The 27,608-nt window shown below is 44.3% G+C and overlaps 1 protein-coding gene across 3 annotated transcripts in view; it reads right to left on the reverse strand.

The window, feature by feature from the left end:
- Positions 1 to 27,608, reverse strand: part of KDM4B (lysine demethylase 4B) — a 192,848-nt gene that overhangs the window by 99,145 nt on the left and 66,095 nt on the right. For all 3 annotated transcript variants that reach the window (XR_003704470.2, XM_028713805.2, XM_028713806.2), the window contains exons 6-8: positions 22,149 to 22,198; positions 6,955 to 7,058; positions 573 to 710 (exon numbers count right to left, since the gene is read on the reverse strand). Coding sequence is in view for 2 of the 3 variants with exons in the window: in XM_028713805.2 (XP_028569638.2) it covers positions 573 to 710; positions 6,955 to 7,058; positions 22,149 to 22,198 (292 nt within the window). In the remaining variant the exon portion in view is untranslated. The remainder of the gene's footprint in view (positions 1 to 572; positions 711 to 6,954; positions 7,059 to 22,148; positions 22,199 to 27,608) is intronic.

The following is a 27,608-nucleotide window of genomic DNA, read 5'->3' on the forward strand; positions in this document are numbered from 1 at the left end:
AAACAAGCAGCTTAATGTCTGATGTTTTACAATTTTTAATGTGCTGTATGCTGCAGAGTGGCTTGAGAAACCCAGTCAGATGTGCGGGGTATAAATATTATTATTATTATTATTATTATTATTATTATTATTAGCCAGAAATAGATGGAAGAGGCTGTCTGAGTCACATATCCTTAGCTGAGTAAAAAATGACGGTAAGCCCCATGAAACCATGGTTTGCTAACTGGGAGCCAGCCTGAGGAGTGTGCACTCTTTTCCAACCCCAGCACACGTTCCACATACACTCTTTGTTTGCCTTGACTGTGGTTAAGCCTTATATGTGCTAACTCTGTCTGTTAACACTAGGCAGGGTTCCCATCTGAAACAGATTTTAAAACCAGAGTTTGAAGTGGCTTTGCAAACTTCAGCCGGGGTGGCATGAACCATGATGCTGGTGTGAACTCAATGGTTCAGTCACGGTTTAGGCAGAAATTCAGCAGGAAACCTGAGCCAGGCAGACCGGCTCCCAATTTGCAAGGCAAGCTTTGTAATTTGCCCCATAGCAACTAAAGCACCAGGATGTGGGAACTTACTTGGGTGGCCATCTTGCCGTAGTCGATCCACCGAAGGGTGGCGAAGTTGGTGGACTCTGCACAGTTGAACCCGTGATTAAATCCTGCATGGTAGCCATAAGGAAAAGTAATCATGAACTCTCCGGCTTCTTGGGTGATCTGAAAACAGGAAAGGAAGAAAAGAATATGCCATTATCAAGCAAAGAGGTAGCAAAGCTTTGACCAAGGCAATGTGACCTTTTAAAAGAAATCTGTATTTGTAGTAAGAGAGGTGTCAGGGAACTGCCATCAGAGCCAGAGGGAGAGGGAGGGCTCCAGAGGGATGCCGGAGAGCGTCCCGGGAGGGAGAGAAGCAGCACATCTTCTGGGGAAGGAAATCAGCGTAGCACCAGTGGAGAAGGGGGGCAGATGGGGGAATCGGCGAGGTGGCTCCAAGACTCCTCCCCGGGGACCAGTGGGGAGAGCACGGGTCCTCCGATGCCCACACCCTCCCTGCGCAGAAGGCTTCCGCGCAGAGAAAGTAGGCGGAGACTAGGCATCAAAGAGCTTTTATGCTGGAAGAAGTTCAAGAAACACCCACTAACGGATTCTGCCAGCGATTGAGACAGCCACGGGCGAGTGGCTGTCCAGACAGAAAGGGTTCACTAAGCAACCAACCAAGGGTGGCGCCGATTTACGCACAAGGAACCCCTAGAACCATTACAAGAGGTGACAAGAAGTGCCCCTACACTGAAACCAAGATGGTGGGCTGATTATGGTGACCCGATTATGGTCACCCAGGGCTGCTTTCAGGATTCTCCGTATATCTTTGTGGGATCTCTTAGGAAAGACAGCTACCCCTTCTAGAAATATGGTTTTCCACAAGGAATTCTCATGGGAACAAACTAATGCAGGGAGGAAATGCATACATTCGCCAACCCAGGTGACCTGCAATAAACTCTTTGCATGCCCCACCAGGGTCCCAACCAACTCCCCCCACATTGGCTTTGTGCTGCCTGAAATCCAAGCACCACAATCTTTTAGTGTTCTGGGAAGGCCAAAGGCACACTTCTCCAGCCAGACGTCACATGCAACTAAAACATTTCAGAAAGGCTTTTGACAAAGTGCCCCATGATATTCTTGTGAGGAAGTTGGTAAAATGTGGGTTGAATGAGGTAACTGTTAGGTAGATTCGTAGCTGGTTGACTGACCAAACCCAAAGAGGACTCATTAATGGTTCCTTATCATCCTGGGGAAAAGTGGTAAGTGGGTGCCGCAGGGTTCTGTCCTGGGCCCGTTAACAATGTCTTTGTAAATGACTTGGATGAAGGAACTGAGGGGATGCTCATCAAATTTGCAGATGACACCAAACTGGGAGAGGTAGCCAATGCCACAGAAGACAGAATCAGAATTCAAAATGACCTTAAACAGATTGGAGACCTGGGCCCAAACTAAAAAAAATGAATTTCAATGCGGACAAATGCCAGGTTATAAACCAGCTGCACACATATAAGGTGGGGGACACCTAGCTTGCCAGTAGTACATGTGAAAAGAATCTAGGAGTCTTGGTGGACCATAAGCTTAACATGAGTAAACACTGTGAGGCAGCAGCAAAAAAAAGCTAATGCTATTCTAGCCTGCATTAACAGAAGTAGAGTGTCCAGATCAAGGGAAGTAATAGTACCACTTATTTTGCCTTGGAGTTCTGTGTTCATTTCTGGGCCCCACAATTTAAGAAGGCTGTTGACATGCTGGAACATGTGCAGAGGAGGGCAAACAAGCTGATCAAGGGTCTGGAAACGCAGCCTTATGAGGAATGGTTGAAGGAGCTGGGTATGTTTAGCCTGGAAAAGAGGAGACTGAGAAGAGATATGATATCCATCTTCAACTATCTCAAGGACTGTCACATGGAAGAGGGAACAAGCTTGTTCTCTCTTGCTCTGGAGGGAAAGACTCGAACCAATGGCTTCAAGTTATAAGAAAGGAGATTCCGACTAAACAACAGGGAAAACTTTCTGACATAAGAGCTGTTTGACAGTGGAACAGACTCCCACAAGAGGTGGTGGACTCTCCTTCCTTGGAGGTTTTTAAGTAGAGGTTGGATGACCATCTGTCATGCAGGCTTTAGCTGAGATTCCTGCATTGCAGGGGTTGGACTAGATGACCCTTGGTTCCCTTTCAGCTCTATGATTCTATGAAATATAATAAAGAAATCTCAAGACCACCATACACTACAGAAATGCTGTCACTGTCTGCAGAAGGGGATCGAAGTGACAGTATTGAGTCTGGCAATTTCAGTTGCTATGGCAAATGTGCAGCATCATATGACAGGCCACAGGTATTCTTCCCAAACTTAGGAGCTGCTGGGGGGGGGGAGGGAAGAAGGGCTGTCTCTGCAGTAGCATGGCAGCTTTTAGTCCTCTCTCCAGTTCCAGTGTTAAGAGGAAGACTGGAGATTGTTTTGCCACTGCATTAGAAAAGCACTCCAGAGGAACAAATTAATCAACCCCCTCAACTCTTCCCAGCTCTGTAGTTGGAGAAGTAGAAGAGGCTTCTGCAGGCAGTGCCTTGCCAGGACATCTTGGAGCTGGGAAGGGGAGTGAAAGATTGTCCTTGACTTTGCACAGAGAAGCAGCCCAAGAAGCAAATAGAGGGCAGGTTTCTGGCAACCACAGTTTTTGGTTTAGTTATCAAGTCCAGGCAAAAATAGTGGACCTCTACTCTAAAACCATTATTTGCCAGTCTCAAGTACAGCATATCAGGCAGGTGTAGTCCCGAGTCCTGGCAAGCAGCGCTGCACATATCTCAGCAGCTGTATACTCAAAACACAGGCATATTTGTACAGTGGGGGAATCAAACACTAGAGAAGCACTGTAGTTTCAACCACCCACAAAAGTCCACCATGCAGTAACTCTGCTTTCAAGATTTTGCGTCTTTCACAAAGATTTTCCCCACTTTCCCCTAAATCATTCCCCTTTCACTTATATTACACATGTGAGACATCTAAATCAGAGGTACCAAGGAAGAAATCAAGAGTGGGACAAACTTTCATAGGATGAGTTTAAAGAACCAGGATGTCAAGCACCAATTTCATATCCATCATGTTTGCAACAGCACTGTGTGTGTGTGTGTGTGTGTGTGTGAGAGAGAGAGAGAGAGAGAGAGAGAGAGAGAGGGGGGGGGGGAGGGAGGGAGGAATATGAATGAGCTGGCACCCACTTTTCTCGTTTCTCTGCCACCAGAGTGGAGAGGTTTGGGGAAAACCACATCTTTACTTATTATGCAATTGGGGAGCTGAGGTCTTAAAACATCTGGTTTTCCTCATTTCAGAGGAAAAGAGAGTTTGATTCCTCAGATCATTTGATTTGATTTGGACAACCAAAGAAGGGGGAAACTGGCTAATGCATAAAAGAAGGCCTTCTACACACCTCCATGTACTCACAACTTGGGTGTTTGCTTTAAAAACTGGGATCCCTCTGAAGAACAACTAACATCAGGTCTGCTGAGCATCACCAACCAGCCTGCCACCCTCTGGATTGGTTGTCTCTATCCTTATTACCACATAATTGTACAGAAACTTTCCAACTGGCTGAGTTAGGCATTAACTAACATAAGAAGGGGAAATGTCATAAGGATTTCTCCACCTGATGGGCCAAAATGTCTTCAGCCAGCCCTGACTGAGGCAGCAGCACCAGCAGCAGCAATGCTCCTGAGGCATGAAAAGTGACTGGTTAAAATGCTGCTGCGACTTGCTGAGGTGCTAATGTGTCACAGCCTAATTCTTAAGCATGAGGACTTTACTCAAAAGAATGTTTAAGAGGGACAACCATCTGCACTCACGACCTCCCTCCCCTCCCCTGAGGAGAGCCAGCCTGACAGCAGTACTGTAAGAGGCTTTGTATTCCTCTGCTTCTCCCGATACAGGTGAGAGAAGTTCAGGCCTGGCCTCTGTTGCCCAGCTCCACTTGAACCTGTTCATAAATCAAGGCAAAGCTGCAGACAGTTAAGTTAAGCAGACAGAGAGATTATGCTCCTGTCAGAAAATCTACATCCCTGTGTCTTCATCCCAAGACCCACAGTGCATATCCTCCTCACATCACTGCTGTCAACATTATCCCGCCAATAAATTAGAAAAGCACTCCAGGTGACGGATGGGCTTGGGTAGAAAAGTAATAACTATTGAGGAAAAGCCAGCACCGGCTGCCACTCACAGTGAAAAGCCCTGAATTTACTGACTTCTGCAAGGCCTTCACAGAATAAATGGGGAAATCAATAGCGGATTACAGAAATACACATTTTTAATTATTAAAAAGCTCAGGTATCGATCTGATTTCTTTAGAGAAGTAAATACCATTACTAAGATTTATAAACACCCAGGTATTTGCCCTGTTTGAAGCCTGCCAGGAATCTTGATGCATTTGTGGAGGGAGAAATGGGAGGAACCTTTGGCTTGCTTTCTGTGAATGGAAGCCACTTCTGGAGAGGGCTGCTGCTTTAAGTTAGGCTGGACTTGCTTGGGACAAAGGAGGTCCCCCTGCATCACCTTACCACAATGTGGCCTCAGAGGAGGAGCAAGGAGCTGTCAGGAAAGCAACATCCCTCCCCTGCTGGGGGCCAGGCCCTCAGAATCTTATGGCCAACCTTCCCTTGCCTTCAAAAGAAAAAGCATTCAGCATTCACAGATCCACCAGCCTTTAAGAGGCCTCCATTCTTGCATTGGGTACACAATGAAACAGAATTCTATGCCAGTTTCCCACATAGCTAACACGGAGATTTTGCAAGGGGCTCTCTCCCATGTTCTCTCTCCCATGCAGCCTGAACAACATCTACTCAGTCTGACAAATAAAGTGTCAGAAAAAGCAGGCTAAACACAGTCTTAATGCCAAAGATAGAACGCCCTCTCTCGTGTGCTGCAAGTCATATTCTTCCCTACTGTGAACAGCCATTCCATCCAGGACTGTGTGATACCCCTTTCTCAGGTGGTGTTTAAGACTGCACTATACTTCCTACAGCCTTAAAATAATTAGGAAGCGTAAAGAGAGGTGTGCAATTCAGGAAAACTTTTATAGCACTATTTTCCATGCTGAAAGCTGAAATGATTCTTCTCACTCCATTTTCAATGAAGACATCATTACACTTTGGAAAAGAGCTATGCAGGTTGCTTAATGGCCAATGCATGCCTTGCTTAAACCTGTCTTCTATATTCTCACAACTACAAACTACCTTAAACATCAACAGTTCAACTGGGAAAGAAAAATGGTGGACTGGAGAGGTGAAGTCCCTGTAGGATTCCAACACAATTCCTCCCCTGCAGGGAATGAGGGAAGGGGACTGAATTTCTACCCTATTTTTCAGTTCTCACACTCCTTTGAGAGGAACAATGAAAAAGGAAGAGAAGCAGAGTGGAGCTAATGTTTCTGGCAGGATCTTGTGCTACACCTTTTTATTTCATTTTTGCACAGATTTAGGGTAGAAGAAACGAAAGTGGTCCCATTTTATCCTCCCAACAGTAAGGGTGAGAGACTTGGCCAAGGCCATCAAGCGAAGAACACTTCCTTCAACCCTGAGTATTATTCTAGCTATCAACCAGTCACAAATATATGGTGGTGGGTTTTTTTTAACAATGTCCTCAAGTGAATGGTTGCCACACAACATCAGGTGTTCTTGGGTAATGCCGATTGTCTAGATTAATTTCAATTGGGTTTCTTCAATTGGGAAACCCAGCCAGATGGGCAGCTGAGGAAGGAATTAAGAGTACCTGCTTCACAAGTTCCACAGTACTAGTTTTGATGGCTCTTTTTCAACCACTACAATCTCAAACCACCATGGATCTCAAAGGGTTCACAATAATAAAACAAAATTTATAGATTTGTCTCTGGAAGTAAAAATGCATCATCATCAAGTTATTTCCCTCAACCAGAACACTGAACCTAGCTCAGAACCCTACTTTTGAGTGTTTAATGTAACATAACTGTATGCTGGAAGGGACGCGGGTGGCGCTGTGGGTAAAAGCCTCAGCGCCTAGGGCTTGCCGATCGAAAGGTCGGCGGTTCGAATCCCCGCGGTGGGGTGCGCTCCTGTTGCTCGGTCCCAGCGCCTGCCAACCTAGCAGTTCGAAAGCACCCCCGGGTGCAAGTAGATAAATAGGGACCGCTTACTGGCGGGAAGGTAAATGGCGTTTTCCGTGTGCTGCGCTGGCTCGCCAGATGCAGCTTTGTCACGCTGGCCACGTGACCCGGAAGTGTCTCCGGGCAGCGCTGGCCCCCGGCCTCTTAAGTGAGATGGGCGCACAACCCCAGAGTCTGTCAAGACTGGCCCGTACGGGCAGGGGTACCTTTACCTTTAACTGTATGCTGGAGGATTCAGCTCTCGACCAGCATTCTCTGAAAACCTGTGTATGTCCTGAAACATTATCCATACATACCCGGTCAAAAGGGATGCCGTATTTCTTCAAGATAGATGGTGAAATGAGGGTCATCTTGTGGCGGAGGAAGGCGTCGCACCCTTGAGAGCTCCCGGGGAAAAATCCTGCAGGAGGATTCAGGAGAGAAACTATTACCATCACTGACCCTCAGGCCCCCTTCCAACTCTACAATTCTATGGTTTTGTATCCCAAGGGAATCCCCTCTGACCACCTAGAGGAAGTGCCAACAGCTGCATACTTGTTACTTATCCAGGCATCATTTTTCTCATGTATGTATAAAAGCTCTAAGGGGGGAGGGAGGCAGCACCATCATAAACCCTCAAAGTTCAAACAAGGCAAGTAAGATGCACAAGGACCGCCTCTCTCCATATGAACCTACCTGGACTCTGAGATCATCTTCTGAAGCCCTTCGTTGTGTGCCTCCTCAAAGTCCATGAGAGGTCCAGCGGGTGGCAACACAAGAACAGGCCTTTTCTGCAGTGTTTCCCTGTTTCTGGAATGCTCTCCCCAGGAAGGTTCAGCTCACGCCTCCATTATACACCTTTAAGTGCCAGGCAAAAATGTTTCTGTTTAACTAGGCCTTTTAAATGTGTTGTGGACAGGGGGGGATTATTGGGTTGTTTGGGTTTTTATTATGTATTTTGTGTCTTTTATACTGTGATTTTATGTTGTGAACTGCCCTAAGATCTACGGGTATAGGGTGGAATACAATAATAATAATAATAATCAATAATAATAATAATAATAAAAGTAATAATGTGTAATAGGGAGCTCCCTGCCCCACCCACCCACAAACTCAAATAAATATGTTTTGGACATGTTCAAACTAACTATGACCCAGATGAAGATGAATCAGCAGGCAGAGCCCCTAGGTTTGTGCAAGCAGGAAAGTGGAGAAAGGTGGAAACATGGTAGTTTTGCCTGGTAATCTCTGGAGGGAAGCAAAACCTACTGGAAACAGAAGCTGCACTTTCAGCCTAATCCACACAAACAGCAGGTGGTGTCAAAACTGTTTCTCTGACGGTATGCAGACTGCAGGTGATGGATCACAGAGCTAAATTCCCCTGTGAAAAATACTCTCTACTAGGCTCAAAACCAGCTCAAACTATTTTTTCCTCCCATGCCAGTTTTCTACACATGATTGTGTGTCTAATCTCTCAGCTGCCGTCCAAAAACAGTTTTATCACCTTATCCTCTGGGTTGGATTTTGATCACTGTAGATCTACTGAAATTAACGGATTAAACAAAATAAAAAAATTCCTTCCAGTAGCACCTTAGAGACCAACTAAGTTTGTTACTGGCATGAGCTTTCGTGTACATGCACACTTCTTCAGATACCAATGGATTAAAGTTACTAGTATGACTAACATTGGATACCACCGTGTGTGAGAGTATAATAAATACTGAATAGCTTTGTTGGTAGAGCATGAGACTCTTAATCTCAAGGTTGTGGGTATGAAAGTAATTTCGTTGTCCCCGAGAGGGGGCAATGACAATAAAGATATTATTATTATTATTATTATTATTATTATTATTATTATTATTATTATGAACCCCACAATGAACAAAAAGATTCCTGCATTGCATAGATTACTATGGGAAACCATCATGGCAGGAGTGTGAGTGTGTGCATCCCTTCAAAATGGAATGGAAGGGAGCTGCAACGGATGCAAAATTCTGTTGTCCGTTATGTGTGGGGCAGCAATATGAGATTATATTACACCCATCCTCAACATACAGCACTGGCTGTAACTGAGCTATCAGGCACAATTCAAGATGCTGGCACTATAGTACAAAGCCATAAATGGCTCAGGAACACCTTTTTTATTTATTTAACAGAATTTGCATACTGCAGAAGCATAAAAGGCTTCTAAGCATATGTTTTTTTTACTTACCCATTACCAACCAACCTTGGGAAAACATCCCCACCAGAGGCAGGGCCTTCTTGGCTGCAAAACCCCATTTAATGTGACATTTACTGAACATCAACTGCAATTGCAACAGTTGAGCTTTAATTGGTATCTTATGAAGCGACTTGTGTGTGTTACTTTAGGCTGTAGAGTACCCAAGTTAATATGCTATCATCATCCTGAAGGTTACATTTCTCCACAGCTCTACCCGCCTCCTCCTCAGCAGGCTTTTACACATTTCTTGGTTAGCACTAAGAAGAATGTTCTCCAGTGGGGGTTTGTGCTCCCTCGAAATCAGCAGGAAATATCCTATGCAAGCTCTTAGCATTCCACAAAAAACTCATGCCGTTATGAAGCATGTTACATGAATGCACCTGAAGCATGAAGAAAAAAATGCTGAGTCTCAGGAAACTACCACAGGTATAAGGTATTTGTTCTTTTAAACGACTCTTCAGCGCTCAAGATTTCTATAGCAGCTGGCAGAATCCGGTGCACGTGCTTGCAAAGGTTCAGATATATCCCAGAAACCATCTTTCTGAATAGCCCTGCAGCAAACTAGTATCCCAGATTGAATGAGCACTGAATGGGCCATTTTGTGTGAAATCCTCCAAAGTGGTTACTGAATTTTGAAAGCTTTCCTTTACTTGTATCAAGACCACTCTTCCAATCGCAAGGTCATGTGCAACCATTATGCAGATCTGATCACACTCAGGTTGAGAAACACACTGTGCAGCTTTGTTTCTACATCTATATTCAGAAATATTGACCTGATATTTTGCTGAGGAACAGAGAGTATTGTTGAATTCCACTGCGCCCAAACTAGTCCTCCTTTAATCTGAAGTGCCGGCAACAGAATCCAAGGACATCACCCATTTTGATAGCAGCATAATCTAGTAGAAATGTAACCGTCCCACACAACTAAGGCATGGCCAACATCCTGTTCCTTTCTGTATGCCTTGTGTCAGTGCCACACATCTCACACCATCAGCTTCAGCTTTAGTATCTTGATCTGCAAACACCTATATTGCCATACAATGTATTTTTACCCACTTAAAAGAGTTTTAAACAAATTGGCTCTCGTTGTCAAAAGCAACATGTGCAGTGGCGATTTTCAGGAGTTGTGAACAGTACCCTCATTGCTACATGTCAGTTTCTATTTTCGGTTTTTCAAGCTATGTTGCAGCAGACAATGACCTTGTAGGCCTCCAACTTCAATGACCTTTCTATTTCCAACCCTGCTATTATAGCTAACCCAAGCTGAGAATGCCTTGCTGGCTTCATTCTTCTATTAGTGGCAGCATAAAACACATCCTGAGAGAATGATTTAATCTCCCTTTTCGTGTCCGCATTTTTTCCTCTCCTTGATTCAAGCTCTGGAGTGTAAAGAATGGCTTCAGTTTAAGTCTGGAGCACCTTCCTCTCCTTCTAAACAACATGCTTCAGAGACAGTGTCTGGAATAGGGCATTTGTCACGTCAGCTCTGAATAACCCCTTGTTCAGAAGAAAAGCTGTATCCTTTACACAAATGCTCAATTCCAATTATTGCTCCTCTCATAACACTTTGTCGATCCAGATGGAACCCTTACATTAGCAAGTACTATGTGGAGACTCCGCATCCTGCTATCCACATCACTTCCATCAACATGCCAAGGTTTTCACCTATAGGTACTACCAATTTAAAAGTTTCTGCTGTGCCTGCATGTTTAAGTCCTTTCATTGTCTGTAACTAGTTGTGTAGGGCCTGAATGTCCTCAGGCAGAAACGCCACACTTTCCTGAGGGAGACACTCATCTATTAAAGTACAAAACGCCACCACGTGTGGATGAGTGTACCTGCCTTGTTCTGATACTACAATATATTCTGCTGGCTCTTCTGATTGCATTTGGAATTCAAAAAATATACAATAATAAACCTCCTTTGCACCTATGCCATGGATTCCAGTGGCAATGGCTTCAACCTTAGGCAGCTAGTGATGACCTTTAAAGCTCTAAATAGCATGGGGTCAGATTATTTGATGGACCACCAGCATCCCTATCTGCCTGCCCATAGCTCTGAAGCCCTACTGAGGTGTTCACCTATCAAGGTGAGACTGGAGAGCACATGGATGACAGCACTATTGGCAGTGGCTCCACAATTATGGAATACAATTCTTCAGGACATAAGCCAGACACCATTCCTCATGGGTTATAAAATGCTTTAAATATGCAATGTAGCCTTTAGTAAACAAATGGGATTGAAGTTGCAGAATTATTATTTCGGTCTGGTGTGGATAATTTTTGAACCTTCTTGGCCATAAAGTCAGCTTTTAATACTGCATGTAATATCATTTTGTTGTCTTAAAGGTAAAGGTAAATGTACCCCTCACCGCTAGGTCCAGTCACGAACGACTCTGGGGTTACGGCACTCCTCTCGCTTTACTGGCCGAGGAAGCCGGCATACAGCTTCCGGGTCATGTGGCCAGCGTGACTAAACCGCTTCTGGCGAACCAGAGCAGCGCACGGAAATGCCGTTTACCTTCTTGCTGGAGCGGTACCTATTTATCTACTTGCACTTGATGTGCTTTCGAACCGCTAGGTGGGCAGGAGCTGGGACCGAACAACGGGAGCTCACCCCGTCACGGGGATTCAAACCATCAACCTTCCGATCGGCAAGCCCTAGGCTCTGTGGTTTAGACCACAGTGCCACCTGCTTACAAACACTTGTTGTCTTACAAGGTTTTAAATTTGTATTTTATTGTAAGCATTGTACTGTATGACATGCAGTTATAAACACATTTATTAAATCAACTAACTATGGCTAGAAGAATCCTGTGCTCCAAGTTAGGAACCTTGGAAGTTGCCTGGTACAGAGTCAGATCATTGGGTCCATCTAGCTCAGTATCATTCAAATTGGCTGGTAATGGTTCTCAAGGGTTTCAGGTAGGGTCTCTACCAACCTTACCTTGAGATGAAACTGAAACCTTCTGCATGCAAAATAAATTCTCTACCAGAGGATTTCAATCTCCTTTACATGTGTGCAGAAGGAGAAGGGAGGGGAAGGAAGTGTGCTAGCCAAAGGCTTCTCCAGACCCATTCCCATAACCGGGCCATAAGTTAATTTAGGAAGATGATAAATTTTGTTTTCGAACAGTAATTTGTTTGGTTACATGTGCAAAAGCAAATCTGGGGACTCACCTGAAGCATGGATGCAACATTTGTGCTGGGAGGATAAACTAAAATGAGGCAAACCACGGATAATACAGCCACAGAGAGCAATCTTGTCTGTTTTCTATCACTGCGACCAAATATGTTAATGCTTATAAGAACTGGCCCCTGATAAAGTTGTCCTCACTGTACACGTCTCTGAAGGAGAGTACTGTTAAGAGTTTGTTGCAAAATTTGGAAAATAAGGACCTTATCTCGAAGGCAACACCATTGTGGGCTCTGGCTCCAGCACATGATGCACAACTGAATTCTGCTGGGATAATGTGGAAGCAGACTTGGAAAATTCCCCAAGGGCACCTGGCATTTGCTTCTGGCACCCAGGAATTTACATTTTCTCATTATTGCACAGGGCAGATGCTAGTGTCAATCTGCTGCTGGCTTCAGAATGGCATCTGGGAGTGTAAGATATTTTTCTACCCTTGGATTGATCCAAAGGAGATTCTGGCTAAAAACTTTCTGACGGCAAGAAGCGTTCGACATTTGGAACGGTCTCCCTTGGAAGGTTGTGGACTCTCCTTCCTTGAAGGTTTTTAAGCAGAGGTTGGGTGGTCATCTGTTATGGATGAGATTCCTGCATTTAAGGAGGTTGAACTGGATGACCCTTGCGGTCCTTTTCAACTCTACGATTCTCTGATTTTATGATCCTGGTCATGACTCATGGCACTGAAGTAACTCACTCTCGAGCCTTGGGATTTTGCACCAGTCAATGCTTCCACTATATGCTGCTGATTAAACAGGTCCCAGTGGGCAGGCAGGGGGAGAACGCTGGGAGTGGAGGTAGGGAAGAGGAGGAAGTATACAGGGAGCAAAATATAATTCCAACACTTGAACAACAAAACACTAATTGATGCTACATAATGGAGGAGGGTTTTAAAAGTGCAAAGAATTACTGGCTTCTGGGAACTCCACCACCCCCCATACTAAAAGCATTTCAATTAGAATTATGAGTGCCTGCCACCCAGTTCATCGTCCTTCTCTGCAGTTCCTCTTTTTAATGCACAGTTTAAGTGGCTCTCATTAAAGCTACTAATAAAGGAGCACATTTTAAGTGATTAGCACCAATAACGTGGCAACACATTAATGGTCCCTCCATGGGCTCTGCAACTCTCCCAGCGAGCCCATTTATAGCTCAGCTATTCATTTTCCATATTAATTGCAAGCTCATTCCATGCGCTGAACATCTTTGGAACTGTGATGCACTGGAAGGCAGGGCGTTACTGCTGTTTGTTGCTTTTCACCGCAGATGCTGACCCCACCTCCTTCTAAACCGCAAATGCTATAGGGGAGTTTGTTTAAGACCGGAATATGCAAGTCTAGAGGGTAAACAGACTACTGATATGATAAACCCGTAAACTCCTAGAAATCTGGTACTAGAGATTAAGGAAATAAATGTGATCTCATTTCTGCTGAGGCCTGGCTCTTAGAAACTGAAAAGTTCTTCTCTAACTCTAGCAGAGGGGAACAGCTACAGTGGTACCTCGGGTTACAGACTCCGCTAACCCAGAAATAGTACCTTGGGTTAAGAAATTTGCTTCAGGATGAGAATAGAAATTGTGCGGCGGCGTGGCAGCAGCGGGAGACCCCATTAGCTAAAGTGGTACCTCAGGTTAAGAACAGCTTCAGGTTAAGAACAGACCTCCAGAACGAATTAAGTTCTTAACCCAAGGTACCACTGTATTCCCATAGCAGACAGAGAAGACACTTTTCTATTTTCTGTCAGGTGTCTGAAGGTTTTAAGAGAAGTTTATAAGAAGTAATGTTTTAGTGTACATTAGTACCTTGGAGGTTGAACAGAATCCGTTCCAAAAGTCTGTTCGACTTCCAAAACTTTCAGAAACCAAGGCCCGGCTTCTGTTTGGCTGCAGCCAATCAGAAGCTGGCTCGGATGTTCGGGTTCCAAAGAATGTTCACAAACCAGAACACTCACTTCCAGGTTTGCGGTGTGCGGGAGCCAAAACGTTTAATTCGCAAGGTGTTCGAGATCCAAGGTACAACTGTATAACGTTACCAACCTTGTGTATGCCAAGGGGAAAGTGCAATATACCTTTAAGCAAACATTCGTACACAGAAGGTGTTTTGTGTATGCTAAAAATTAGACCAATTAATGTGGAAGAGGGATCTATCAGCAGTTATTAGCTATGAAAACTTAGAAGTCAAACATCCATGCAGTATACCTTCAGTTAACAGGTGCTGGGGTGTGACTGACACCCTGATCATTTTGTTTTCCCGGTGGCATCTGACTGGTCACTAGCACTGAGTGCTGAGCTAAATAATTCAGCAAAGCTATCAACAAAACAGCACCCAAAATTTCCAAGTTGTTCCAACTTTAGGTTCAAATAAGAAGGCTATACTTAAAATGAAAGCCACACTCCATGCTTTTCATTTAATGCAGATTTCCAAATTCTATTTTAAAAAACAAAACACCACATACACATACCCTCTTGTGGGCAATTGGGACTTGTGGAGCTCTATGCTTGCTGAAATTGTAGTTTTTGTAAAGCTTTGACATATGACCGAGTGAAAATGGTGTGAATATAAAATTGCTTTGAAGCTCTCATTTTCCAGTCAGTGGTTTTCAATATGTTATTTCTATTTTATACGATGTCACTAGAGTGGATGGCTTCCAAGAGAAAGGCGATGATGGTTTCCTTCATCTGGGCACTTCATGTGTTTTTCTATTTACTTGACACTATAATTTCAGTCCAATCACTGGCCAGCCTTATTTCTTTTGCCCCCCCCCCCAAAGAAATGGTCAGTTAGGTATGTCAATGAAAAGGCTTCACACACTGACAGACTACTTTGGGTGTTGAAAGTAAGGGGGGGGATGCAGCTGTCTGGATAGTGTTCATTGTCACCCAGCAGCTCTAAACTTCCAGTAATAATTTGGTGCTGCTAAATAAAACCCTGCTTTACCTTGCTGTTTGGAATTCCTTTGGAAGGGAGGGGACTCACTTCTACAGTCACAACCAGGCCAGATGATGCTGTGGGAGCTGGGGGTTTTCTACCCCACTCACTCTGCAATCTTGGAAAAGGGATAAGATGCAACACTGCTGCCTCACACCAATCTATTCTCCTCCTTCAAGCAACAGTTAGCTGACTACAGCAGAAGCTGATCTCTGACAATGCAACAAGAACCACAGACTCAGCTGCAGAGGAGGATGTGCTCCTGTTGTCAAGTGGTAGCAACAGAATCATAGAATCCTAGAGTTGGAATAGACCACAAGGGCCATCGAGTCCAACCCCCTGCCAAGCAGGAAACACCATCAGAGCACTCCTGACATATGGTTGTCAAGCCTCTGCTTAAAGACCTCCAAAGAAGGAGACTCCACCACACTCCTTGGCAGCAAATTCCACTGTCAAACAGCTCTTACTGTCAGGAAGTTCTTCCTAATGTTGAGGTGGAATCTTCCTTCTTGTAGTTTGGATCCATTGCTCCGTGTCCGCTTCTCTGGAGCAGCAGAAAACAACCTTTCTCCCTCCTCTATGTGACATCCTTTTATATATTTGAACATGGCTATCATATCACCCCTTAACCTCCTCTTCTCCAGGCTAAACATGCCCAGCTCCCTTAGCCGTTCCTCATAAGGCATCGTTTCCAGGTCTTTGACCATTTTGGTTGCCCTCCTCTGGACATGTCCCAATTTGTCAGTGTCCTTCTACAGCTCCTCCTACACCACTATATTCTTAGATAGTGTGGGCAAAGTGAGAGTAAGCCAGTCCCTAAAACCTATTCCATGTTGACTGAAGCGCGGTCACTTCCCTTTCAAAGCATTCAAATAGGTGAAGGATGACTTGCATTAAAACATTCCCCCAGTGAATAAACCAAGCTTTAAGTTTAAGTATTTTAAATATTAACACAGGGAGTAGACCTGACATCTTGCTATTGCTGTTTGGAGAGGTAGTGGAAACAGAAAGACTGCATCTCAAAGGCCGGCATGGCTCTGACCAGTATACCACAGGGGCCTTACATGTGTGTGACGAAGGGAGAGGAGAAGGAGAAGGAGAAGGAGAAGAAGAAGAAGAAGAAGAAGAAGAAGAAGAAGAAGAAGGAGAGAGATAGATGATATCAGGCTAAAAATCTTCAATGGAACAATTTTATCAGATATCTGCTCAGTATTCTTCTATAATATATAGCACCTTTTAACCTGCAAGACTGTCACAGAGGGGTCTGCTTATCAAGTAATTATCCTATCTCTGGGAAGCTGCCACCTCACCACATAAATTATATTAGCCCTTATGGGTGGGGTGGGGGGGGGAGACAGGCCCAAATGCATACCCTCCAACATTTTTTCTGATGACTATAGGGACATCCCATTCCATAATGATAATTTTACTATTTATATTCCACACATCTTATTGGGTTGCCCCAGCACTCTGTTTCCCTATACAGGAACTTCCCTATACAGGACCGCCTTCAAATGGCTCAGGGGTTGGATAACTCCATACCCTGCAACTTTTCTCCAGTGAAAATAGGGACATCCTAAGGATAAGGGTGACATTCAAGATCAGAAACCAGGACGGCTTCTCTAAATCAGGGACATCCCTGGAAAATCGGGACACATGGAGGGTCTGCACGTGTGCTCTTGATTCTGTGTCTTTTAAAAATTCAGTTTGCTTCAGGGTGTGTAAAGTGGGAGGATGTCATGGAGTTGATAGTGCAGTAGAGAGGGGCAAGGAAAGATGAGAAGACTATCATCCCCACAAATAGGTATTCAGACCATAACATAACACTGTCAGCTGAACCAGCACATGCCTTGTTATATATATCACAAAGAACTTCGATAATTATGTCCCACTAAATCCACAATTATTGAACCTGTAAGCACTTTCTAAATGAAAAATGCTCAGCAATCAATATGAATGGTGTTTGTATTTAACAGACTAAATACAAATGAAGAAATGAGAAACGTATTATGAAGACATTCTGCATTATTATTAAGTCAGGATCAAGAGAGAAAGCAGAGGGATATTGCCTATCCTGCCCTAGCCTACACCATCCCAAAGGCGCACATATCAAAACCCACTTTCCACTGGGACAAGCATTTTAAAACATACCCATTTAAATACCGCCAGGAGCCTCTGGTTTCCTTCCCAGGTCACTGGTGTGACTACTGTTAACATGGGTGTGGCTTTGGAGGCTGCCTAAAAGAAATTAGTTAATTTAAAGCGTGGGAGCCAGTTTACTGATTAAATCTGGCTGGGGCAGCCGTACCAGACTGGCCTTAGAACAGTACATTAGTTACCAGCTTTTTTTCAGGCACTATTCAAAGAGCTAGTGTGTACAGCCCTAAATAGTCTGGGGTCTTGGTTATCTGAAGGAACCACTTGAATTGAGATAAACAGAATAGCCTCTGCTAAGGTGGTTGTAGCCAGCTCCGTCCGAGGCCCAAGCAGGTCACATGACCACCTCACTCCTGTCAGTCCAGAAGCTAGCAAAGAGGAAGAAGGCTCTTTAGAAGGGCTTCAATCAAGTTCTGCTCTTTTATAATGTACTGTTTTAATAAATGCTCTGATATTCTGTGTGATCCTTTACTGCTTGACTAGAATGCTCCGTACTTTAAACCAGGAAGCAAAACAGAAAGTTCAAAAATATAACAGCTTCAAAGAGGTTAACCTGCCACTCTCTGAGCTTCAGTCAGAACTGCTATAAAGATTCCTCATTTGGCAAATAGAAAAACAAGGCACTGATACACCAACATGGGGTGTGTGGGCAAAGGGTGCCATAAATTTCAAGTGGTTAAGTTGTGGGCAGACTGCTTGTTGCTATGAGGCTACCACCTGCTGGCTTGATTCTGGGCTCGTGAAAACATCAAGATCAGGACTCGGTGCTTCCCTAAGGGAAGGAGAGCTGCCTCAAGGAGGTGTTAGTAAGGCTACTCCTTTAAAAAGCTGGATTTAAAATTTGTTATTCTGAATAATTATTGACAAATCCCGAAATCTGTCTTTTCTAGGGGCAGTGATTAAGAGGCTGGTGGCCACATAGCTCCAGGCTATGGATGAAGCTGATTATTTGAATCCATTCCAATCTGGATTCAGCCCTGGTTTTGGAATGGACACAGTCTCGGTCACCCCAGCAGGTGCCTGAGGATGAACAGGGTGTGTGTGCTACCCTGGAAGTCCTCCTGGCCCTTGCAGAAGCATTCAGTAACTTCCTGGGCCATCTGTTGGGGATGGGCTGCTTTCAGTCCTTCCTGGATGGATGTACTCAGTAGGTGATGCGGGGAGACTTTTGCTCTTCCCCATGACTATTGATTTATGGGGCTCTGCAGGGCTCTAGATTAACCCCCATGCTATCCACCATCTATATGAAGATGCTGGAGGAAGACATCCAAGAATGGGTGCCACTTACTTCTACCTTTCGGTTCCCTCTTCTGACCCCAGAGAGGCTGTTGAAAATTTGAACTGATGCTTGGAGGCCGCTCTGGGATGGACAAAGGTAAACAAACTGCAATTAACTCTGAGCAAGACATAGGCATTGTGGGTTGGGAGACGAGACCCCAGCTCCAGAAGGAGGATTACAGCTGGTAACACTCTCTCTCAAAGGAAGTGATAATTGGATTTTGCACTGCCTGAGGAATCCCAGAGACTAGGAGCGACCTTTACCAGTTTCAGCTGGTAAGCCAATTGTGGCCCTATCTGGAGAGGTCTGATTTTGGCAAATTTATTCCAGGCATGAGATATTACTGTTTGTTGTCTGGTTGTCATTGTTTTAATTGTGGTTGTTGTTGTTTTTTTACAGGTTTGTGTCTCTATAGTTTGTTTGTTTATTTATTGTTCACCCATTGTGGGGGTTCTGAATGTTGTAACCCACTTTGAATGGGCTTTCCCAGAAAAGCAACTTTTAAAATCCATTAAATTAAATAAATAAATAAGTGTCTGCTCCAAGAGATCCTCTCACAACAATACATCGCATATACATTTGTACCAACTCAGCATTTCATTCCGGATGCTCGCCAGAGCTAGTTTTCATTTTTTTTCATACTGGATGAAAAATGCTAGCCTTTTCATGCTATTTCAGTTCCTTGGCAAAGAGCAGTTCCTGAATCCTTACTGCTAGCTAATAAAAAAATTCTGGACCAAGCTCGAGTGACACATTTAAGGAAATGATTGGAGTACACTATCACAGTGGTGGTTACACTGAGAAGAGCAGTTGACTCCAAGTTCAGGATTATGCCAACACTACCAGGTAAGAAAGTCAAGAGCTTTGCCTCGTATCAGTTGCTTTTGGGGGCAGAGAGTTTCCAATTTATCTCAAGACACTTTCTGGGCTATATTCATAGTATTCACCTAAAACAAATGAAGACACTCCATAGTGACTCTTTAACAAGCTGTTTGCAGTGTGACAAGGTGTGGCTTTGATAAGATTAACCATGGTGTGTTACTAAACTCGCTTAGCGTAAATCGCTTGGATGTTTTGTTTCAATCAAGTGGGTTGGAAGCTGGAGGCAATATTCTGCTCCTGCCTGCAGGGTTGGCATTAAGGGACTATACTTCAGTTCCTGCTAGTGATTTTATGGGATGACACAAGGTACCACCTTGATTCCAATGCTGTTTTAACACAGTATCATCAGTATGTTAATGACACATTTATTTTGGGTCTGAGCCAAGAATCATAGAGTTGGAAGAGACCCCAAGGGTAATCTAGTCCAACCCCTTGCAATGCAGAAATCTCAGCTAAAGCATCCATGACAGATGGCCATCCAAACTCTGTTTGAAGGGGAGTCCACCACTTCTTGTGGGAGTCTGTTCCATAGTCGAACAGCTCTTACTGTCAGAAAGTTTTTTTGAAAGTCCTTTCTTGTAACTTGAAGCGATTGGTTCAAGTCCTACCCTCCAGAGAAGAAAACAAGCATATTTCCTCTTCCATGTGACAGACCTTAAGAGATTTGAAGATGGCTCTCATATCTCCTCTCAGTCTCTTCTCCAGGCTAAACATGCTCAGCTCCTTCAACCATACTTCATAAGGCTTAGTTTCCAGACCCTTGGCCATCTTGGTTCCCCTCCTTTGCACACATTCCAGCTTGTCACCATCCTTCTTAAATTGTGGTGCCCAGAATTAGACACAATATTCCATGTGTGGTCCAACCAAGGCAGAATACAGTGGTACTGTTACTTTTTGATCTGGACACTCTACTTCTATTGATGCAGCCTAGAATAGCTTTAGGTTTTTTTGCTGCCGCATCACACTATTGACTCATGTTAAGCTTGTGGTCCACCAAGACCCCTACCTAAATCCTTTTCACATGTACTTCTAGTAAGCCAGGTGTCTCCCATCCTATATTTGTGCATCTGGTTCTTCCTCCCTAGGTGTAGAACCTTACATTTGTCCCTTTTGAAATTCATTTTGCACCCAGTTCTCCAATCTGTTAAGGTCATTTTGAATTCTGTTTCTGTTTCCTGCGACATTAGCTACCTCTTCCAGTTTGGTGTCATCTGCAGATTTGATGAGCATCCCCTCAATTTTTTCATCCAAGTCATTTATAAAGACGTTGAACAACAATGGGCCCAGGACAAAACCCTGCCTCCCCACTTGTCACTTTTTTCCAGGATGATGAGGAACCATTAATGAATACTCTTTGGGTTCGGTCAGTCAGCCAGCTGCAAATCCACCAAACAGTTACCTCATTCAACCCACATTTTACCAGCTTCCTTGAGAGAATATCACGGGGGACTTTGTCAAAAGCTGTACTGAAATCAAGATACACTGTGTCCACAACATTTCCCTGATCCACGACGTTTGTAATTCCATCAAAAGTAGAAATCAGATTGGTCTGGCATGACCTATTTTTGAGAAACCCATGCTGGGTCATAGTAATCACAGCATCCTTTTCTAAATGCTCATAGACCAACTGTTGAACTCTTCTAGGTCCTTCCCTGGTATTGAAGTCAAACTCACCAGGTGGTAGTTACCTGGGTCTCCCTTTTTCCCATTTTTGAAGATGGAAACATGTGCCCGCTTCCAATCTGTAGAGACTTCACCTGTTCTCCAAGAATTCTCAAAGATCATAGACAAAGACAATGTTCCTGCACAAATTGTGGCATGGTGCCTGGATGCAGCAGCAGTCTGGATGAGGCCAAGAAGCTGAGGCTGGATCCCAATATGTGGGTTTTCTAAGGAATTATTCACTTCAGTGGGAGTGAAGCTCATCAAAAACAGGGAGGTCCAGGAATTATTAGGTGACCTCCCTGTTTTTGATGAGCTTCACTCCCACTGAAGAAACAGGTGCATAGTCTGTGGGTGCTCCTAGGTCCATCATTGCTGCTGGAGGCCCAGTTGGCTGCAGTGGTTAAGAGTGCCTCAAGAGTTCCCAGTCTCAAAAAGCCTGACTGCAGTGTCCCATGTATTGCTAACCTCAAGAATGGGCCACTGTAATCTGCTCGCCGTGGGGCTGCCCTTAAGGCTGGTCCAGAGCGATTAGATTGCTAACAGGAGAAGATTACCAGAAGCATGCTACACCACTTTTAAAAGAACTGCAGCAGCTGCCAACATATTACTGGGTCTATGAAGCCCTAAACAACTTAGAACAGGTTATCTGAGGAAATGCTGTGTACTGGATAGACTAGTCCAAGTCATTAAAATATTTGAACAAGGCTTTCATGGTTGTTGCACAGCCTTCGAAAGGTCCATTTTGTGACAACTTGGAGGGGGTTTTTCGTTGTGGCTCCCAGCTTATAGAACCACCTGAGATAAGGCAAGCATCTACTGTTCTAGTTTTTTGGCACTTGCTAAAAATTATTCTCCAAAAGCCTTTCCTGATCCTTAATACCAGTGCGCTGAATTTATCCTGACTTTGTCACTGCTGTATTTACTGTATCCATCATATTAGAATGTTTTTTGTGAACTGCCTTGAGATATTCTTATTGAAGGTAATATAAAAGTATTTTAAAATAAAATGTTAGCACATAACAAAATTCATAAATCTAGATATATCATATAATGCACATGAGCTGCATGGGTCTTTCTGTTATAGAACTGTGTCACAGTCTGAAGCAGCCCCAAATTACTGGCTCACACCTCCTCAAAAATAAGGCCTTGAGCAGTTGCTTGAACATACAAGGTCACTAGCAGATACAAACTTACCTTTTGCCAGTCTCTCCAACCGCTTCCCATGTTCTGGAGGTATAGCATACCTAGCAACGGAAACAAAAGTGCTCATCAATAAGACTGAAATTTTAAAAACAGAGCTCATTACCACACTGATTCACTGAGAGCCTGTTTGTAGATTACGCTACTTACCCCCATCCACCATACTGACGCCAACTCTAGGGGACGCTGGGTGCTTGGGCACTCACAATTTTTTTTTGTGGGGGCTAAGACCACGGGGCTCTAATGCAACTTCTGGTGTTGTACCGGAAGTTGAGTCGGAGGCCCAACACGACCTCCGAGGCGACATCCGAGGCCCGGCGAAGCCTCCAAGTGACTGGTATAAAACCAGAAGCCGCATCGGAGGGTCTCTCAAGGCTTTGGGCGTGGCCTTGGAAGCAATGTCCGTAGCCCTGCCAGGCCTCCAATACAACTTCTGGTAGAATTTTTTTATTATTTTAATAATGTTTCAGTGTTTCACTTTAATTGTATTTAACCTATTAGAATGTATTAGGCTTGATTTTTGTGTGTTCTGCATTTGTGAGTCTCTCCCCCCTACACTGCATTTCATCTCTCCTTATCTACCCCTGAAAGTGGTACAAATGGCAGGATGTTTTAGCACCAGAGTGTAAATCAGCTATCCTTGAAGCTATCTGAGACCCAGGAAGAGGATTTTATGATGCTCTTCCCTCACTGAAGGCTAGGTTGCCAGGGTAACACCAGACATCCGAGACCTAAAATGGTCAAATGGTCTGGGCACATCGGGGCCATTCCAAGGTGATGTGGGGGTCCAGTATGGAGCCCCAGTATGATACCAGTATGGAGCCATGTGTGTTTTACTTCCTGACGTATGTGAAGATGTTTTATGGCTCTTTGTTTGCTGTGTTTGAACTACTATATAAGCTTTTATTCCGAAGTGCCTTGGGGCAGACCTTCTCAACTGGCACGTTGAGTGGCGTGAGCTCTGCCCTACTGCAATAGCTATAATATCAACACTGGGTCCCCAAATATGGATGCTGGACTTGGAAATAGTTTCCTTGTTGGTTTATTCAAAAGGTGGTTGATCCTCACCTGGGTAACAAACAAGGTGGTGAAGACATGAATTCTTACCACACCATGCAACCCCAGAAGCACCGCTGCAGCATGCCTACCTAATGTGATGTCATGATGTCATGTTACGTCGTGGGCGCCATTGGGCACCCATATCCTGGGGCCCAAATTGGCACCCTCCGTCCACCATGGTTTCGCTGAAGAGATATCTGGAGCAAGCCATAGGCTCTAATCTCCACCCACCCTCTGCACCAATAACTGAACCAGGAGGTCCTACACATTTGGATACTTCTGCGTTTCTTCAAGGCATCTTCTACCTTTCCTTCATAATTCACGTACAGTCATACCTTGGGATAAATATGCTTCAGGTTGAGCGCTTTCGGGTTGTGCTCCGCGGCGACCCGGAAGTAACGGAGCACGTTACTTCCAGGTTTCGCGGCTCGCGCATGCGCAGATGGTCAAAATGACGTCATGCACATGCGCGGAAGTGATGAAACGCGACCCACAGACGTGCTGTCGCGTCTTGCGTTCCATTCGGGATGCAAACGGGGCTCCGGAACGAATTCCGTTCGCATCCCGAGGTACTGTACAGTGGTACCTCTGGTCACGAACTTAATTCGTTCCAGAGGTCCGTTTTTAACCTGAAACCATTCTTAACCTGAGGTACCACTTTAGCTAATGGGGCCTCCTGCTGCTGCCGTGCCACCAACACACGGTTTTTGTTCTCATCCTGAGGTAAAGTTCCTAACCCAAGGTACTACTTCTCGGTTAGCGGTGTCTGTAACCCAAAGTGTTTGTATCCCGAGGTACCACTGCACTGTTTCATTGGTCAGAGGGCAGGACCTCAAGGCTGTTTATAGCTCTTCGCCCCTTGTTCCAACAAGCAGCAAAATCAGAATGATTTAGAACTGCATAAACAGCAGGTGGAAACCTGACTTTTGCATGGCTAGAATGTAGCCTCCTACTCAAAGGGAACTTTTGCCTCTGGCCCAACCCACCACTAGCATGTGGCTCCAGAAGGTTTCTCATGGGGGAATACAGCCCTCTGGTTCCCCATGCCTCCTGGAAATAATACTCTTGCCTCAGTGCTTGTGTACACACTCAGTGATTCATTTATCACCCTGCTGCACCCCTCCCATGAGGGAAGTTTGCAATACTCTGAAAATGGTGGCTTTAACCATAGTGGAAATTCAAATGAAAGAATGGAAATCATATCCTTAATTCTCCCAAAGTGATATTTTCTGCCCTCTGAAGTGATCTGAAGACTCATAATGTAAAATCTAATGTAACAGGATGTCCAGGAAGAAAAATTGTACAGAAAGAGGATTCTTCAAGACTTAGTGTTTAAGCTGATTTAAACTGGCAGCTTAAAACAGAAACAAAAAACAATTTTCCAGGAACAGAAAGCCATCCTGTAACAGCTAATCTTATGAAATAAGAAGAAATCTTTAGTGTGACCCACAACTCTTTTAACTAAAGCCACAACAATGGCCCTTTAAACTGTGTAATTATCAAATAATTCAGTTTTGCTCATCTTGGACTTTTTAATTTTTTTAATGCCATTTATCGGTAACATGAAACAAATGAGTAAATTAATCCAGATACAAACACTCCTTTGTGGGATTAACAACCCTAAAAATAAAAAATAAAATGAACAGGAACTGAACTATTCCATTCCTTCTGGGAATATGTCGAAGGATTTGGAAAAGGCGTATGAGGCAGCAGATGATTAATGCAACATCCTTAGGTCTACTATGCTACTTTCACTTAATTAGTGCCTGTAATTGGGAGTTGTAAAGATAAGATTAATTGAATCTTGAGGATGTTAAAAGTTTAATATGTTGGAACATGGTTACTGCGTTATCAGAGTCTGCAGACTGCAAAGGCAATGCATGAAGTTCTAGAGAGGAGTCCCAGGGAGAGAATTAAAAGGAGTTTGCTTGGACAGGAACCCAGAAAATTGTGTTAATGCGCTTAAAAGCAGAATAGGAGGCAATATCTGCAGCCCATGGCCAACAAACACACAGAAAGAACAGCCAGAGCACGCTTGGCTTGCATTTAACAGGAGGGGACTCAGTGCCTTCTTTCAAGTGATCAACAAATTTAAGAATGGAAGAAAAAATGAACTGAGCCCAGCCGTTGCACTAGTAGCACATCACATACAGAACCACATAACGAAGGAGGAGATGGATGGGACGGGGTGAAACCTAACCTTCCTCCAGCAATGCTCTCTCTTGGCTATAGGAAGAAGCCAACAAACAGTTGTGGTTGTCAGAACTCTGACCCACCCAAGATGGGTGGGGTCTTGCCTATGACTTGTGCTGCATATCCAAACCTCAGCAACAGTGCCTCGCTCCCCTCCCCTGTTCCAACATTTAATATATAGAGGGACAGACGATCAACCTGGTAGTTCTGAGGTGCTCCAGAGGCCCTCACAGCACCTCTGAAGCACAGCACAACTGTTGATGTGATCTTGCATCTTCTCCCCAGCTCCAAGAAGAAGGCAGCGGCTCAGTTCGTTACACACATAAGGCAGAAGGATCACTGCCACTGTAAGTGGAATTGTGAGCCCCTAAGTCATGGAGGGGACACGGGTGGCGCTGTGGGTAAAAGCCTCAGCGCCTAGGGCTTGCCGATTGAAAGGTCGGCGGTTCGAATCCCCGCGGCGGGGTGCGCTCCTGTTGTTCGGTCCCAGCGCCTGCCAACCTAGCAGTTCGAAAGCACCCCCAGGTGCAAGTAGATAAATAGGGACCGCTTACTAGCGGGAAGGTAAACGGCGTTTCCGTGTGCGGCTCTGGCTCGCCAGAGCAGCGATGTCACGCTGGCCACGTGACCCAGAAGTGTCTCCGGACAGCGCTGGCTCCTGGCCTCTTGAGTGAGATGGGCACACAACCCTAGAGTCTGTCAAGACTGGCCCGTACGGGCAGGGGTACCTTTACCTTTACCTTTAAGTCATGGAGGTTTAGAAATCAGAGGGCAAACTAATGGATAGCATTAATCCAGTTAAAACAGCCACCTAACGCAGTCCTATGTGATGGATATTTATTTCAGTTGTTTATATCCCACCTGTCAGGATACAAATCCTTCCAAGGCAAACTACAGGTAACATTAAATTGCATTATAAGGTTAACTGAGCAAACAGTGTCAACATACAGGTAGGTAGCCGTGTTGGTCTGCCGTAGTCGAAACAAAATTTAAAAATTCCTTCCAACTAAGTTTGTATATATGTGTGTTGTATATAAACACATAAAATTTCATCAGGACACTTCTCACAGTGCAACTGCTGGGGGTAAGAAGAGGGCAAGTTAAGCTGGAGTGGCTTCTGAAATGCTTTGCCTGCATCCCTCCCTCTCCTGGAATATTCCAAATGACTTGGACATACCGTTGCACCAGCAATCATCGTTATTCATTCAATCTATATCCCAGTTTTGCTCCAAGGAGTTCAAGGTTGTGTATGTGGTTCTCTCACATCAATTCTATCCTTACTACAACACTATGAAGTAGGCTAGGCTGAGAGACAGTGAAGATCATGCAGCCGAATGAGGATACAAACCCTGGTCTCCGAGATCTTTCTGCACTATCACACTGTTAATGTTCAGCTTAAACTTTTTTGGTTTCTGCTTGAGCAATGTCTTCCACAAACAAGAGCAACTGACCCTCATATTCCCCTAAGGAACACGTGTTAGAGGATTTAACCAGGTTTTATTATCTCAAAGACTTTTTGAAAACCCCAAACCTCTAAAATTAAGAGCATGCGTTGCTCATCAAATGCTGTTGTCCTCCATTTGTTCTCAGAAGGAAACCGATCAAGCATGTATAAAGAGCCCACAAGAATTAGTCATATCAGATTAGAATCCCCATGAGAAAACAGAAGTCCATGAATTTTATTCAGAAGGACAGACTACAACTTCAACATACAATGGCTATTTGATAGAGGAGCAAGTCTCAAGATAAAACCCTGATTTAATACTTTGGCTTCCAGTTCTCAAGTTCACAGGATCAGACCTAGAAATGTTTCAGGAATCTGGTTATGCAATCACCTTAAAAATTGATGCTGGCACCTCCCCCCACAAAATGAAGTCTTAAAATGGCATGGTTTCTGCAGGTGTTATGCTAACATCTCAATGTGAAGTATTTCTGCAGCGCAATAGCAGCCAAATCATAGGGGCTGAGATCCCTTTGGACCTCCCCTTAAAATATATGAGAGGACCCCCCCCCCCAGTTGTTGGGCATTGCCAAATAGTGTGTGAGTACCGTTTTCTCTGCACTTCCCCATGACTAAGTACAAGATGTGTGTGTGTTTAGGTAGCAAAAACAGCAAGAAGGAATATCAACAATGAACAAGGATCTTTGGTTTTCAGTCACTGGCAACAGTTCAGAAGATATTTCTCCCTGCAGCCTGACACA

Source organism: Podarcis muralis, chromosome 18 (genome assembly GCF_964188315.1).
Source record: "Podarcis muralis chromosome 18, rPodMur119.hap1.1, whole genome shotgun sequence".
NCBI lineage: Eukaryota > Metazoa > Chordata > Lepidosauria > Squamata > Lacertidae > Podarcis > Podarcis muralis.